This window comes from Thamnophis sirtalis, unplaced genomic scaffold, assembly GCF_051295495.1.
Source record: "Thamnophis sirtalis isolate CommonGarterSnake01/CBP01778 unplaced genomic scaffold, rThaSir2_p1.2 scaffold_13, whole genome shotgun sequence".
In the NCBI taxonomy this organism is placed as follows: domain Eukaryota; kingdom Metazoa; phylum Chordata; class Lepidosauria; order Squamata; family Natricidae; genus Thamnophis; species Thamnophis sirtalis.
This window is the reverse complement of record NW_028261393.1, coordinates 13866304-13882621: the sequence shown is the minus strand read 5'-3', so window position 1 is coordinate 13882621 and position 16318 is coordinate 13866304. Positions and strand designations below refer to the sequence as shown.

The window sequence follows — 16318 nt, the reverse complement described above, 5'->3', positions numbered from 1 at the left end:
GGTGATTTTCTGAGGCTGGAAGAGCATTCTCTGAAGCTGCCTCAAGAACAAATGCCTTGTGTGACCAAGAACCACTTCAGGTAGGCTGCTGAGGCCCATCAACAGAAGGAGAAACTGCCTGAAGGGAAGTAAAAGGTAAAGTTTCCCCTCGCACATCTGTGCTAGTCGTTCCCAACTCTAGGGGGCGGTGCTCATATCCGTTTCAAAGCCAAAGAGCCAGCGCTGTCCAAAGATATTCTCGGTGGTCATGTGGCCGGCATGACTAAATGCTGAAGGCACACGGAACGCTGTTACCTTCCCACCAAAGGTGGCTCCTATTTTCCTACTTGCATGTTTACCTGCTTTTGAGCTGCTAGGTTGGCAGAAGCTGGGAAGAGTAATGGGAGCTCACTCCGTTACGCGGTGCTAGGGATTCGAACCGCCGAACTGCCTTTCTGATCGACAAACTCAGCATCTTAGCCACTGAGCCACATGGCAAGTTCTGGGGAGCGCTGGGCCATGGGGGTTGGAATATATATCCAAAAGAAAAAAAAATGCTGCAGAAAATCACTCAGATTGAGCCAAGCAACACTTCACCCTCAATTTGTAGTAAAAGTACTTCCAATAATGAAAAGATGTGCCCTCAAAAAAAGGAGTTTTTGCCTTGTGCGAAAGATTCATACTGCAAGTGAGACAGGAAGAGCGAATGGTGGTCTCCATGGTAGAAATTTAATGAGTTTTGCACAAACAGATCCTCACTAGACATAGTTTTTCACTCCAGAAAAATGGGCAAATATGCATTTCCCTTCCTCCCCCAAAAATTACGTTGTATTTTTGAACACACAGTTGACTTTTCAGGATTCCACCACCCCGTTTATTTTCTATTATGAATGGAACATATTAAATATATCCTGCCTTAATGTGATTTTTATAAATGCCATTTTCTTTAGAGGCAACAGCTATAAAATAAATTGGGACTATACAATCTCTGTGCTTCGTTTATCTTCAACTTCTCAAAATGATTTGCACCCGATCATCAGTTCAAATGTTTCTCAATGATATGTGTTTTTTTTAACCTATATTCACACACAAACGATCAATATGATTTGAGGTCCTTCTGGGATAATTGCTTGCTTCCTTATGTGTTGTCAAGTTGGTGTCAACTTAGTAACTACCACAATTGGGACCAGAATTTCTGGTTGCCAAGCACCCAAATTTTGATTATATGACCATGTGGATGCTGTGAGTGGTAAGTGCAAGGACTGGTTGTAACTTTAGGTAGATTTTCTCCTTTGTGATCTGTCCCCAACCGGCTTCTTCAGATCTTTCAATAGTGCACTTATAATTTTTGGGAGAAGGGGGTATCTGTTATTGATTTGTTTGGGAGCGTTATTGGATATTACCGAACATTTTAAATCCTGTTTCTGCATATTGGAGAGGAAGCCGTTCAGTCACTTGGGACTAGAAGCCTCAATAAATAAATAAATAAATATAAAAAAATAAATAGCAGGGGGTTGGGTTTCATTATGTGTCTCCAAGTGATTTTTGATTCCTAGTGACCACATGGATAGCTTTTTTCCATGTTGGTCTATCCCTAACCTGACTTTTCAGGTCTTTCGGTGTGCTTGGTTTTTAGCAAAAGCTACTTTATCCACATGTGACTCCTTCCTTACTGATTTCTAAAAATAGAAACCCAGAAATGGGCCACAAAAAGCAAGACAATCTTTCTTCTCCATCTATTAACTGAAAACTCCATTCATCAAGAAAAACCAGTTGGAATTCCACTTCAATGGCACTTTATCCAAAGTATGAATGTCAATCGGCTACTTCTAGTGGGAACTAAGGGATCTCTAAAATGACTATAAATGGCTTGTCCAATCGTTATGAATTGACCTGAAAATCTCATAGGTAAGGACAGCCACCTTTGGTAATAAACAGCCATATTGATTTCCTGTACGTGAGATGCTCTTCAATTTATTCCACAAGCCAGAACACTTTCCAAAATAGGCAGATCACTTTGGAAAGAGCTTCCCCCTTGAGAGGAATTCAACAAGGGCAGAAGGAGCCGACCTCCGTTGCCTCTAAAATATTTTGTGGAGAGGACCATAGACCTGGTGGTGAAACCAACACACAGTCTCCAAAAAGGGAAGGCTTTGCTTCCAAACATCACAGTGACAGATGCATACTGTGAAAAAATGCACATTGTTAAAAAATAACAACAGCTCATGGATCTTTGAATAACATTTTGGACCCACAAATATGTGGCAGATGCACAGGTAAGGATGACGTTCAGTGGAACCGTCTTTGTTTTGCATGTAGCTGGTTCCCGTGCCAAGTTCTGGGCATCTCCAGTTGAGCTTCAACAACGCCCCTGGCTGAAACTCAGAGAACTTGCAGCTTTCAACCAAGACAATCCTGAATTAGATGACTCCAAGCAACTTGGACGTAACTTCCTGTTCATAGTTGCTCTCTGCATCAGAGCTGCGGAAAGAAACTTAACTCTGTAACAACCCCTTCCATTCTGTGTTGCAGTTCTTCAAGTGAAGAAGGAATCCCTAAAGGTCCCACTCAGGTTTTTATAAAATGTGTGGTGGCTTATTTTTTCCATCCTCCTGTGTCTCTCCTTCATGCCACAGGATGTTAAGACAAGTTTCACCAGGTAGCCCCAGCAAACTCCAGGCAAACTTCTTTGGATGATAGGAAGCTTCTCCTTCTTCAGTTGGCTTCCAGGAGGAAGGGTTAAGAGGTATCTTTCAACTCTGGACTTTGAGGTGCTGGTGGAGGCACCTCTGTGGCTGGGGACTGCATTTCTTGTGATCTGTCTGGGGAAAGAAAAGCAGAGAAATATAAAGAAAGTATTTGTCAGTGGTGACTAGAAAATGAGACAACCGATGAGATCTATGCTTTGTGCTAAGCCATGTCTTGTTTAATTGTGATTTATTGACAAATAAATTGTAAAGTTGTGAAGTTCTCACAAAGCACTCTGTCTTGGCCATAAATCTCAGTTTTGTTAATCCTAAATATGGGATGGGATAGAGCAAATCAGCTACTGCTTTCTCCTTACAAAAGGGAATCCATACCCATGGAAGACCATATTCAGTCCTTCATAAAGTCCTTCATAATCATCTTTTTACCAAATTTCACAGCCACAAATAAGTCATGGTGTCAACTCTGAAGCTGACCTAACTGAAGGCGTTTGGACCACTTCAGTGTTGCTACACTGGAGGCTGAGGGATAGGGAGGGGGGATTTGAGAGAGAGGTGATTCTGTAGCCAAAACAAAATATTTTCTCTTGGGAACCAAGGACATTCTCACACCTGGTCGGAGGAAAGCAGAGTGATGCTACCCAGTCACCAGACTGCACCATGATTGGACCATGTGATTGTTTGTTTTGAGAAGGTAGAAAAGCATTTACTTTTAATTAGGTGAAAACCGTGGGCGTTTTCAGAGTTGGCTTTCACCAATCATATTGTGCCAATATGATATTTCTGTTCTTTGTGGAATCTGCTGGCCTTGGAGTTTTGCTTGTTATGGATTTATTACTTGGAACCCTGACATACAGCTGGGTATATGTCCAGCAGTCATTGCCAGCCATGGAAGGGAGAGAATGGTCTTGCTAAAGCTCAGCAAGCCATTGATGTCTAGATATAACTCTTCCATGTGAGTCATCTCTGTCAGAATATTCATGAACTGGAATAGGACATAGCAACAAGTTAGCCATTAGGGACTGTCTGGAAGAGGACATGGTAACAAGGTCAGCCAATGTATAGGCATGGCAACTGAGTCAGCCAATGGGAACTATTTGGTGACAGAGCTATGCCAGACGGCTAGGCGCCTGGGTGCGGCTTAGTCCAACTGTTCTATAATAAAACTGCAAATCTGTGCTGAGAACTCCGAAGAGCTGAGGTGGCGCAGTAGTTAAATGCAGCATTGCAGGCTACTTCAGCTGACTGCAGTTCTGCAGTTGTTCAGCTGTTCAAATCTCACCGGCTCAGGGTTGACTCAGCCTTCCATCCTTCCGAGGTGGGTAAAATGAGGACCCGGATTGTTGTTGGGGGCAATATGCTGACTCTGTAAACCGCTTAGAGAGGGCTGAAAGCCCTATGAAGCGGTATATAAGTCTAACTGCTATTGCTAACTAAACAGCTCTGAGCTCTGAACTGAAACCATTCGCTCCTCTCTACCACATTGGAAGAATCCGCTGTTGGTATTATACATTTACTCATGTGTTGTTATGTATATAAAGAAGTTAATGAATCCTGCTGAATCAGTTATCTGTGTGCGCTTTCTGGATGTGATTTCTGCAACAAACTCTGACAAACTCTAGTTGGGAAGAATTCTTTTCTCAGCTAATTACTTGAAAGCCAGAAGACTTCGACCTGCTTCAGCCTGCCTTGGCAACATGCTAGTAAGGAGGTGGAGACCCTTGTATGGGGATATATCCCTGCACTGACAGCAACTAGAGTTCAGAGCTGCTTGTGGAACTGCGGAGCACTGTGAAGAAGCCTACAGCAGCCAATACTATATGTGTCACTGCATTCTGTACTAGTTGTAATTTCTGGATGGTTAGAAGCGGGCACCCCATGTAGAGCACATTGCAATTATCCAAACAGGAAGTGGTCAAGGCACAAATGGCTGTGAGCAAACCCTTCCAAACCAGGACGGAGGACATGATGAAAAAAGGAACTATTCCATTGGCAAAGAGCTCCCATGATACAAGAAATGAGGCAAATAAGGTCTACCTGAGGTAATAGACATTTCTGCCAGTTTCAGGGGCAAGTCGGTGGGGCTGACACCAGCTGGTGAGCCCAGGATATCCGGCAAGGCGTTTCTTCGGCCAGTGCGCCCGGATGATGCAAAATCCAGCACAGGTTCCACCTCAGTCATACTTTCCCTGAAACGACACCAGAAACGCCACATTGGCCCAACCATCTCAACTAAGGTAGATGGAAATTTCCCCCCTTCAAACAAGCTTCCATTCAGCCAAATCATACACATCCAGAATGTGCCCATTAGAGTTGGTCAACTCTTAGATAAGTTTCTCCTACATTAATCTGTAGTTTTTTCAGTTTTGGCTAAGTGTGTTTTATGAAGCCTGCCAATGTTAATTTATTTCAAAAGCCAGGACAGTGGGAAGCCTTTCTTCAGGGACATTTATTGGAAGAGCAGTCATCAGATTGAATCAACATTCTGATATGGATTGATGATTTGGTTTCTTTAATCAAAGCAAATGATTTATGAAGGGGGTTATGAACTGAATTAATTTTATGAATGAAGCTGGCTATTTTATTTGGATTGGACCTGACTTTGGCATCACTGTAGTAAAACTTGATAAGAAAACAATGGCTTCTTATGATGTATGCTTGCCTCCCCATGTTTCTCCTTGCCCTTAGTTCTGGGCAATTCTTGGATTTTAATGAAAACAAGATCTAACTCAGTGGTGGGTTTCCAATTTTTTTACTACCAGTTCGCTCGTACGTGCACAATGCCTCTGGGCATGAGCAGAAGTGTCTGGATAGATGAATGGAGCCTCCCGCCGCTGCTATTACTGGTTTGCCAGACTCGGGCCGAACCGGAAGCATCCCACCTCTGATCTAACTAACCTCTTTCTTTTCTTCTAATGGCAGCAACATCCCCAAATAAAACTGGAAAACATCCAGTCTTCTGAACCCACGATGTGGTGCAACTAGGAGTCAATAATATCTGGGGACCTAAGAGTTTCTCAACCTTTATGTAGATCAGGTTATCCAACCTAGAAAACCTTGGTTTCAATTCCTAGAATTCTTAATAATGGCCATGCTGGTTGGGGGATTCTAGGAGTTGAAATCCACACATCGCAGAGTGGGCCAGGTTGGGTAGCCTTGATCTAGATGATGAAGGCATAGCTAGACCCAGAAAACGATACAGAATGGGAGCTTTTTGTGATACAGTGGCATCCACTGTGTCTCTTGGTGTGTACAAGCATCTGTGTGGATGCATGCTGGCATCCTGATTGCTATTCCCAGACTAGATAATTGGGGTAGTCAGCTGAAGGGAAAACCTTGAAGGATCACTCAGCCAGCTGCTGCCACCCACCTCTTCAAAGAAAATCCTGCTCAGCTGTTCTTTCCCCAGACAGTCTTACAGATGCTCGCCCCCACCCCTCTTCTCTAGGCACTCCACCATCTGCTTTTGACATGTGGTTAAAGCCCTGCCAGCAACTATGATATGCAAACTCATGTTCTAAGGAAAGTTGCCTTTTCCCCTTGATGAAGGAAGGGTACCTGTAACATCTGGATGAAAAGTGATTGTGCCACAGGAGGGCAAAGCTGATAGATTGACGGCCACTGGTGACTTTGCCTTTTTCTGAGTTTTTCCAACCCGGTGTCCATGTCAAAAGTTAATATTCACTTTCCCAATATATAGTTATTTTTTTATAAATATTTTTAAAAATCAAAACTATTTGAGATCCCAGCCAAAGCTCACATCAGCATTTTGGATTACCCAGGTAGCTCTTAAGTTCTCATGTTTGAACAGGGCCTGCTTCTGCTGGAGTTTCTTTCAAATCCTTGCACTTATAGAAGATACCAGTTAAGAAAATGCTCCTGACTTCATCCAACCATCTGAACACTGTGGGGCATAGAAGCGAATGTTTATAGCTCAGGGTTGACTTATGAAGTTCTTCGTGGTCTCTGAGCTTGGGTTCTTTGCTTGCAAATATTTCATTGCCCAACCAGGTAACATCAGCAGCACAAGGTGATTATGTTATCCAGCTGGGCAATGAATTGTCCGCAAAAACACAATCAAGCTCAGAAGGCATCAAGATTTCACTATAGGAAATATAACATGGACTTGCTTATTCTCTTCATGAACGCAGTCTACATGTTTCTCTTCCCTTAATTTTGGCCCTGGAAGTAATTGTGGCAGTAAAAATACCTATTTGATTGCCAGGTGTCTGGGGAAAGTGGGAAGAATAAATGACAATCAATACCTACTTCTAGGTGATATCTGGTGGAAGAATGTGGTCAGGGGCTGCCACAAAGAAGAGGGAGTCAAGCTATTCTCCAAAGTACCTGAGGGCAGGACAAGAAGCAATGGGTGGAAACCAATCAAGGAGAGAAGCAACTTAGAACTGAGGAGAAATTTCCTGACAGTTAGAACAATTAATCAGTGGAACAAGTTGCCTCCAGAAGTTGTGAATGCTTCAACACGGGATGTTTTTAAAAAGATGTTGGATATCCATTTGTCTGAAATGGTGTAGTTTCGTGCCTAAGCAGGAGGTTGGACTAGAAGATCTCCAAGGTTCCTTCCAACTCATGTTAGTCTATGAAGGTTTTCCCCTCTCTTCCAGGCCGTAGGGTTTTCTTCCTATACTTCAGATCATCCTTATTAGCTTTTTCTGATTTCTCTACATCCTTTACAGTAAGCGAACAAGACAGCTGAGATGAATATGTATTGATAGATTTTTCACATGACATGGTGTCAATGGAAAGAACTCACACTTTTGGTGAAATGTTGTGAAATGTTGTGAAATGTTGACTAATCACAAGCCCTATATATCTTCTTCACTTCAAGAGTCAAACAGCACAGGGGAGTTTGACTTGGAGGAGCTGATATCGCGACGACACGACGTGCGATCTTGGAACTCCAAGGGGAGAGTGACAGGGAAGAGTATGTTCTGCTGATCTCAGGGACAGCACAAAGTCCCTGATTGATCCAGGAGATTCTCTTTTTGCCAGTGACAGAAACACAGTCATTGAAGCTGCTGAAGTTGGGACAGCTCCGGAACAGAAGGAAAACTGAAAGAGAAAGTGTGTCCATCTAGTGAGGAAATATTATTATTATAAAAGAGACTAGCCAAAAAAACATTAAAGCTAAATTTAATTTGAAAACAGAAGAGAGTAAGCGGCGAAATTAAGCTACATTAGACAGTGTGTTATCCTTTTAAAAAGAATTCTTTTATGGATGGAACTTTTGCAAATGTTTCCTATTCTTTAAATTGAACGGATTAGTTTTCCTTCTTCTACTTTTTATATTCTTTTTTTTATACTTATGGACTAAAATCTTTTCCCCTATTTTTATAATGCTGGATTGGATGGTTGTTGTTTTTTGCTCCATTTAAGAATTTTGTTTTCTTTAAGCCCAGAATGTAAAGAAAATATAAAAGGAATACAAAGAGGGCTGTAATAACAGAGGGAAAGGAAGTAACACTGCCACTTGGAGGCTGGAGGCTTGGAAGGCTTGGAAATATTGTCTTTTCTTTTTTCTCTTTGATCATTTGACTTTGCATTTCAAGGTTCTTCAGCTTGTTTACAAAGAGTGATAGTGAGAAGAGCATGGGTTGTTTATAAATATGCTCTTTGGGAGCTTTATTGGCAGCTGGAGTGGAGTGAAAACAAAGCCTTGTCTTGAAAGATTATAAATGAACTTGCTTTAAATTTAATAAAAAGTTTTGAATGCCAGAGTGGCAATGTTTTCAAGTTGGAAGAATGGTGCAACATGAAAAGAAACCTTAACATTGCAAAAGATTATGTTTGAAATTCAAAAATTATTAGAAGTAACAGAGAAAATTGAGAAGAGATTGGAGAATCGTAGATCGTAGAACAGTAAAATTTGATGGGAAAATTGAGGATGCTCATCAAATGAAGAAAGTGGAGGTCAGAGTTCTAAAAACTGAAGGAAAAAATAAACAAAGAGACAAGAAAATTGTCGATACTAACAATGAACTGAGCGTGGTTAAAAATGGAAAGAATGGAATATGGAAAGGGGAGATAGATGGACTGGAGCTCTACCCCAGATTTCAAAGTATAGAAGAAGAAAAGAGAGAAGAATTGATGGAACTAAGGAGAGAAATCTTGTCAGAAGCACTAGTGATAACCAAAGATAAGCTGATCAAAGAAGCAGATGGAGGGTTTTGAGCTTATACATGATATGCAACAAGCAATAAGTTGCAAAGAGAAGCCCATACAAAACATACTAAGGAAATAACCAGAATACTAATGCCACAAATGGCAAGAGACATAAGACTGCACTATTACTGAAAAGACACAGATTGATGTAATGAAAACTTATAATAAAAAATTAAGTCAAATTTAGTTAAATTTAGAGCATTATGTATAAAATGAAGTGATGATATAGTTAAATGTGTTTCTTTGAAAATAAGCCCCCCCAAATAAGCACTTGACCTTATTTTCAGGAAGGTCTTATTATTTTTTAGGTACAGGATGTGGCGAGTGTGGTCACCTCATGTCTGCTGCTGTGTTGCAATTTTTTCAGGGAGGGCTTATTTTGGGGGGAGGACTTATTTTAGCTCATGCGCTCAAACCCCTGATTGGGCTTATTATCTGTGGAGATTTTATTTTGGGGGAAACAGGGTGCTAAAGCATGAAAGCCTGTTTGGAGTAGTGGTTTAGACAACAGACTAGGAGACCATGAGTTCTAGTTCCACCTTAGATATGGAAAGCCAGCTGGATGACCTTGAGCCAGTCACTGTCTCTCAGCCCTAAGAAGGAGGCAACCGCAAATTATTTCTGAAATATCTTGCCAAGAAAACTGCATGGACTAATCCAGACAGTCCCTGGGAGTTAAAAAACTGACTTGAAGGCACAACGTCCACCCCCTCCCTCCCCCACCCTCAAGCCCCTAAAATAGGGGTGTCAAACTCAATTTCATTGAGGGCCACATCAGGGTTATGTGCTTGACCTCGAGGGGGGGAGGACGGGTGGGGCCAGCTCCATGTCATTCATGTCGGGGGCACCTGTGGCGGCCTGAGCACTCTGCCAGGAAAAATGGGCCCCCGAGGTCCATTTTTGCTGGCAGAGGTACCGTGGGCCACTCCTTTGCTGTTCCCAGGGTGGCCCTCAGAGGTGGGTTCCTACCAGTTCGCACCTATTCAGTAGAACCGGTTTGTCAAATCTACCGACCTGGTTAGAAGAGGTTCCACCAGTGGACCTGGAAAGCAGGCCACACCTACAGAAGAGGTTCCAAAAATTTTTGAAACCCACCACTGGTCCTTGGATATGATAATTCTACACTATCATGCTCCTATTTATAAAACTCAGTGCCTCTGTGAAAGGTAAGGATGACTACTGCGTTTGTGGTGCAATCAGAACATTGCGTGTGTTGAAGTTGTTTTAACGCAAACCAAAGATGCCTTTTAAAAAACAAGTTTACATCATATTCTTATGCATGCCAGTGCTGTGTGTGTGAGGTAATTTAAGGTGGTTCTGACAAGTGTTGTCGGCATCTTCATATCTGGTCACATGGGTGGCAAGCCACTCCCACCAGTCACATGGGTGGCAAGCCACTCCCACCAGTCACATGGGTGGCAAGCCATTCCCACAAAGGAGGCTACACCCACAGAGTAGGTTTGAACAATTTTTGAAACCCACCACTGGTGGCCCTGCAGGCCAGATCTAAGCAACCTGTGGGCCAGATCCAGCCCCTGGGCCCCGAATTTGACACCCCTGTCCTGAAATATAATCTATGGTCCCAAGCCAGTATAGCCGGCTTAACCCAACAAGTTCGGCCAAAGATTAAAAGAAAACCCAGAATCACAGAAGGCTACATGCAATCTGCCAACTCAATCACTGTTTTGTGGGTTTTTCCTTCTTTAAAGCTTAAGTGCCAGGTAATCCCTTGCTATCCCAGATGGTGTATCCACCTGATGTCTTATATCAGCAGGGAGTTGAGCCAAGTAGCTTTTGCATTTACAAGTTCTTTCAGAGCCCTATTCAACATGCCAATTGTTCTTTATGAAACTGTACATTCTTTGTCAGCAAGATGACGGAGAAATCACTTCTTTCCATACAGGAAAAAAAATGTCTTCAAATTGAGCTTGACACTTGTTGATTTACTTGGGTACATTGTGCAGCTTTCATAGCAACGTTACGAAAGTGGTTTGTCACTCTCTTCTTTCAGGATATTCTCTCCTCCCCCCCCCCTAACTTTCCAATCTAATCTACAATTGAGGGATTTCCTAGTGGCTTCTCCTTCAAATATTTTCCCAGACAAATATTAACCAGGTCCAATCCATTTCATTTTCTAAAAAAAGCCAAAGATACTGCTACTTTACCTGCGCTGTATAGGCCCTTTTAGCCAAAGCTGGTAGAGAAACCAATCTCACACCCCTTTCTATGTTAGCACCCTGGTTGTGGACCTCAGTCCTGGAAGAAAATTACTTTGGAAGATATAATTTTTGCTCATTTTGGTTTAAGAGGGCTGCAAAAATTGCTGGTGTTTTCCTACTGATAGTCCTTAGTGCCAGCCATCAAAATTGGGTTGGGAATGATGCCATTCCATCTTTTCTCTTTTTAATTCGACTTTTCTGATAAGGACAACAAAATAAAAAGAAAAAAAGGAGAAGTGATAGGAAATGCAGAAGGGCACAAAGGGAAAGGCGACATCATCTGGCATGCTTGTTTAACTTCTGTGAACAAAGCAGGCTATTTCATTTTTATTAGCTATTGTTTGAGTCTGCTGTCTGAACTGCCCTCAGCTGATTGATTTTAAAGTTGTATATTGATATAAAGTCCTTGGGGAAACAGACTTAAAAAAAAGAAATCATACCCAGCCTGCATATTAAAAGCTAATCTGCCAGGGATGAAAAGCTATTACCTATGACCCAGGCGGCACCTTCCTACAGTACATTGGGATTATGCAATTCAGTTGGCAGACTTTAATACCAGGAGGCTTAGGAGCAGAAGAATGAGCAAATGCCTTTGCAGAAGGGGCAACTCAGCACCATTCTAAGGGTTGCAATTGGAGCTTCCCTCCAGATCCAGAGCAGAAAAGCTGGAAAACGAGAGAGAGAGAGGAAGAAATGGGAAGTGCTTAAATAGGGCACGAGTGGGTGGAAGGTGGATTTCTGGCATCCACATTTATAGTAGGAAAGGAGCTGGCTGTTGGATCATTTGTGCCCTCTCAGAGGCTGGTTGTTGGTAAAAGAACAAGAGACTACGGTTGAGATCACGCAACACACAGCTAAGTCAAGAATGAATGAGTTTACTCCAATGTGTAAATCCACCCTTTAAATTGGGATTTAGAGGAGAAGTTTTTGTGGGTTGGCTGCATTCCCTTTCTTATATATTGTCACAAAATATTCTGGACTTGATAATAGTCAAATTCTGCTACCTGCCTAATTTTTGGTACTTGCACAATGTCCTCTCTCTTTCTCAATATACCCTGACTGACTTCCCAACCTCTGGTTAACATCGAGCACTCAAATGCATGAAAGCCCATTGAAGTGAAACCAAAGCATCCAGGGCACATTTCCCACACCAACCCATCCAAGGTGTCTGCAATTGTCAACCAAGCGAATCCCAGCCTTGCTTAGGCTGATGCTCTTAATCCATCCTCATGGCACTAGAAATGGTTAGCCCTTAAGGAGGGGTGGTGGGGTCTCACAAGAACCCTTCTGTAGCAGCAACAGATGAGCATTGCTAATCCCAACTCCCCACCACACCCAAAACCCTCCAACCCCACCTTCTCCTCATCCTTGAAGAGGTTTCAAGGCTTGGCAGCCCTTCCCTGCTTCCCTTTGGGAATCGCAATGTGCTGGCTTGGAATCTTTGCAGAATGCTCATAAAACCTCCTAATGCACCCAGAGATGGAAGCAGCTGGAGAGTCGAATGCTGCATTGTGGAAAGTTTCACCACCTTGCTCTTTCCTATTCTATTCCCCACCTTGCCTCATCGTCTTCTTTTGTTCTTCAAACCTTCAGGGAGGCAGCATCCTAACCAGGGGCTCATCAACAGATTGCATCCAAGCCAACCAGATGAATAACGTTGACGGTTACCTGTAACCTGCCCTGCCTGCTGCCCTAGTCCACCCTCCCTCCCTCCCTCCCTTCCTATCTGGAAAGTGCAACCCCTCCTCCTTCTACTCCCAACAAGAGGAGCAAGCAAGCTGACATACTTACCAAGGGAGTTGTGGAAAAAATGGAAGGGCTGATCTCCAAGGAGGACTGTTAGACAAGGTCGGGGTGCAGGAGAAGAATGATCAGTCATGGAATCTGCCTCGAAGCATGTTGCCCCCACTGTTCCTAATGCGTCTCCATGGTCTCCCGGAGCATCCCTCTTCCTCAATTTGCAAGATGCTTTTGGCTATCAGCAGACTGTGAGTTGCTTGCCTGGAACGCCTGCCGGATCTACCAATTGCTTCGAAGGGGGTGCAAGGGGGAGGCTCGCATACATTTGGTGGCTCTCCTTGGCCAGGTAAGCTGGCGTCACCCCCTCTGCCTTTTCGGCCTCCCCTAATTCAAAGGAAGATAGCTCGAATTCCTTGTTTCCCATCAGCCTTGCATAAATCTCCCCCCCCTTTCTCCTCTCTCGGCTTCCTCCTGCCCTGCCTCTCAGTTGGCACAACTCTGGGAATCTGCCTCTGCTACACATGCTTGTTTTCAGCAGCTGGAGATGGGGGGTGTTGATAGATTCACCTCCCTGCCGAGCAAGGCTGTGTTTAGTTCGCTTCTCTCCCCAGCATTCCCATGCCCTGCTCCCCCCCACCCCCGTCATTTCTGAGCAACAGGTTATCGGTTTTATTTTATTTTTGCACATCCCTGTTCTTTTCACACAGGCACCCCACCTGCAGCTGTAGGACGGCCCCATGGCCACTCCAAAATTGCTCTAGGGTGGAGCAGAAGCAAATATTTCTTAAGGGAGAAAGGCAATTTCCTGGAAGGACACCAGTGGGCTTTCCAGGTTCCAAGGTTTAATCTTTGCATTCAGGTTTTGAGAACTGTCCTTGCTAAGCTTTAAACAAAGGAAAACACATAACGAGAAGTGGGGGAATGAAAAGGAACATGGATTGGCATTGAAGTTAATGGATTCTAAGAGAGGCAGTCTGACTGGGCTCTTAAATTAGACGCTAAATCAACATGACAGATAGGCTGGCTACCAGTCTAACTTCATTCTTCAGAGTAGAGGAAGGGGTGACAATCCAATCCAAGAAAAAAGCCACCTGGATTTATTTATTTATTTTTTTACAAGGAGGTTTTGGCTGTTAAAGTGAAGGAATCCCAAGCAGCACATTCAATAAAACGGCACTCCTGATAGTTCTGTTTCAAGGAAGTGTTTGCTTCTTACACCTTCTTGGTCATCTGGTTTTCAGGAATGAAGCGAAAGTACATTTAGAAAGACAGGAAATCGAAAGCTGCTCTTGATACTGTGTGGAATGCCTGGTTTTGCCCAATCAAGGCGGGGCTGTTTATTGCATTAAATGTAGTTTTTAAAAACCACTGGTTTCTTATCTAATCCACAACAGATGGATTTACACAACATACTTAGCCAAACCTAAATATGGCTTTCCAGATATGTTCCAATTAAGCCAACACACAGTCAGTTGATTGTGTTTAATCACATGCATCGAAATCTTGCATCAAAAGTCTTCAAGCCAACCATGTGCCAAGGTTTAATAGACTTTTTCATCCACACTAACGGAAAAAATGGCTCCAAATCATCACACTTGGACTCAGGATACCTTGACTTAAACCATGGATGACGTTAGCTAGTTTGGGTAATGAAATGTCTGCAAGAAAACAGGCAGACCCAGAAAACAGCAGGAACCCCTCATGTCAAGCCTGAGCTGCAAATATTCTCCTTTAATGGAAGCTTGACTTCAGTTGGGACTCACAGTTGGAATATTTGTTTCTAGCTCTTATTCCTTGCCCAGAGGGTTCTTCTGTATATCCTGCAGAGAGCTCCTAGCCTTTAACAGGCAAGATAGACTTTTAAGAAGAAGCGTAACCTTTGAGACACAGTGTGGTGTAGTGAACTGGAGCCAAGGAGATCCAGGGTCAAGTCCTCAATCACAGAAACTCACTCATAGGGTGACTCTAGTCCAGATGCTTTCTCTGAGCCACCTTACAAGGTTGCCATAGGGAAAAATAGAAGGAGAAAACATAATGTGTGCACCCTTTGATGAAATGAGTAATATCATTAAATAAATGAATAAAACAGGACTTGCCATGACTTAAGCTTGCGGGGGGAGGGGGCAACAGAGAAATTTTAGTTGCACTAGTGATGGTCCCTGAGACCAGAGATCTCCATGCCCAAGGCTCTGGGCTAGAACCAGCAGGAAATCCCTACAAAACCCTCCTTGCCTATGACCCACTCACCGTGACTTCCTGAGCCTAAATAAAATCAGACCATGTAATCAGTCAGCCAAGTAGCATTCCTACCTTCTTAAAGAAGGCTAAAGTATCTACATTGCATGAAAGGAACAGACCCTGAAGGGACAATCACATTGACAATTTGATAAAGCCAGTTATTGCTTTGATGGGACTGTCCAAGGTCCTGAAAAAAAACTTGAGAAGAAAGGCAGGTAGTCTTAATATTTTCTGGACCACAGCTTCCCACAATTCTTTGCCTTTGGCCCTTCCAGCTGTGGATGATGGGAAGTGAAATCCGAAATGTATCTGCATTTCTGAATTGATGCTTATCACACATGGTTTGGTTTTGGCTTAACACCTTGTGTGAGCTCAGCTTTGTGATTTGTAAAGTTGGTTTATAGATTGTAATAGTTTATTCAACAAATGAAGACTAAACTCAGCTATAGCCAAGCAATATGTGCAAATCTAGCAAAGTTTCCCGGGCGTGGTGTGGTCCCTGATATGGGATGGGGGGGGGGAGCGAAGAGACTGTAATATGCAAAATTTGCAGCCAGCAGAAACATCTGGATGAGTGTGATGATAGATAGATAGATAGGCAGGCAGGCAGGCAGGCAGGCAGGCAGGCAGGCAGGCAGATAGATAGATAGATAGATAGATAGATAGATAGATAGATAGATGATAGATAGATAGATGATAGATAGATAGATAGATAGATAGATAGATAGATAGATAGATAGATAGAATTATTGGTCAAGTGTGATTGGGTACACAAGGAATTTCAGAGCATAGCTCTCAGTGTACATACATGTCACAAGTGATAAATCATAATCATAAAAATACATTCATCATAAATTATAAGATACAACACTTAGTGATAGTCATAGGATACTAAATAAGCAATCAGCATAAATCATACTAGGATACTAAATAAAACAATATAAATCATAAGATATAAGCAACAAAGTTATAGTCATAAGATAAGGAAATAAGTAACATGAAAGATGAGAAGAAGAATAGTAAGACAGCCCTTCTAGGTAGTTTGACAGTTTTATGGGAATTAGTTGCTTAGCAGAGTAATGGCATGCGGAAAAAATGTCCTTGTGTCTAGTTCTTTTAGTGTGCAATGCCCTATAGCATCTTGAGGGAAAATATTGAAATAGTTTATGTCCAGGATTTGAGGGGTCTGTAGATACCCAGATACTGCTGAAGCAGTCTGATGTACACCATATTCAAAAGACAAAAGTATCAGTG

General features: G+C 42.7%; 1 protein-coding gene across 1 annotated transcript; it reads right to left on the bottom strand.

Moving 5' to 3' along the window:
• Window positions 1–1956: 1956 nt before the first annotated feature.
• Window positions 1957–13029, bottom strand: LOC148043072 (cAMP-dependent protein kinase inhibitor beta-like). Its single transcript, XM_087727016.1, has 3 exons — window positions 12878–13029; window positions 4722–4873; window positions 1957–2801 (listed from the first exon to the last, which is right to left on the bottom strand). Exons 2-3 carry the CDS (start codon window positions 4864–4866, stop codon window positions 2719–2721), a joined length of 228 nt encoding a protein of 75 aa, XP_087583142.1. The 5' UTR covers window positions 4867–4873; window positions 12878–13029; the 3' UTR covers window positions 1957–2718.
• Window positions 13030–16318: the final 3289 nt, after the last annotated feature.

Bases quoted from the DNA above. Each gene is read 5' to 3' on its own strand.
- LOC148043072 (XM_087727016.1), bottom strand. From the start codon at position 4,866: ATGACTGAGGTGGAACCTGTGCTGGATTTTGCATCATCCGGGCGCACT. The intron at 2,802-4,721 runs GTAGACCTTATT...TTCTTTCCCCAG, and splicing joins AGAAATGTCTATTACCTCAG to ACAGATCACAAGAAATGCAG.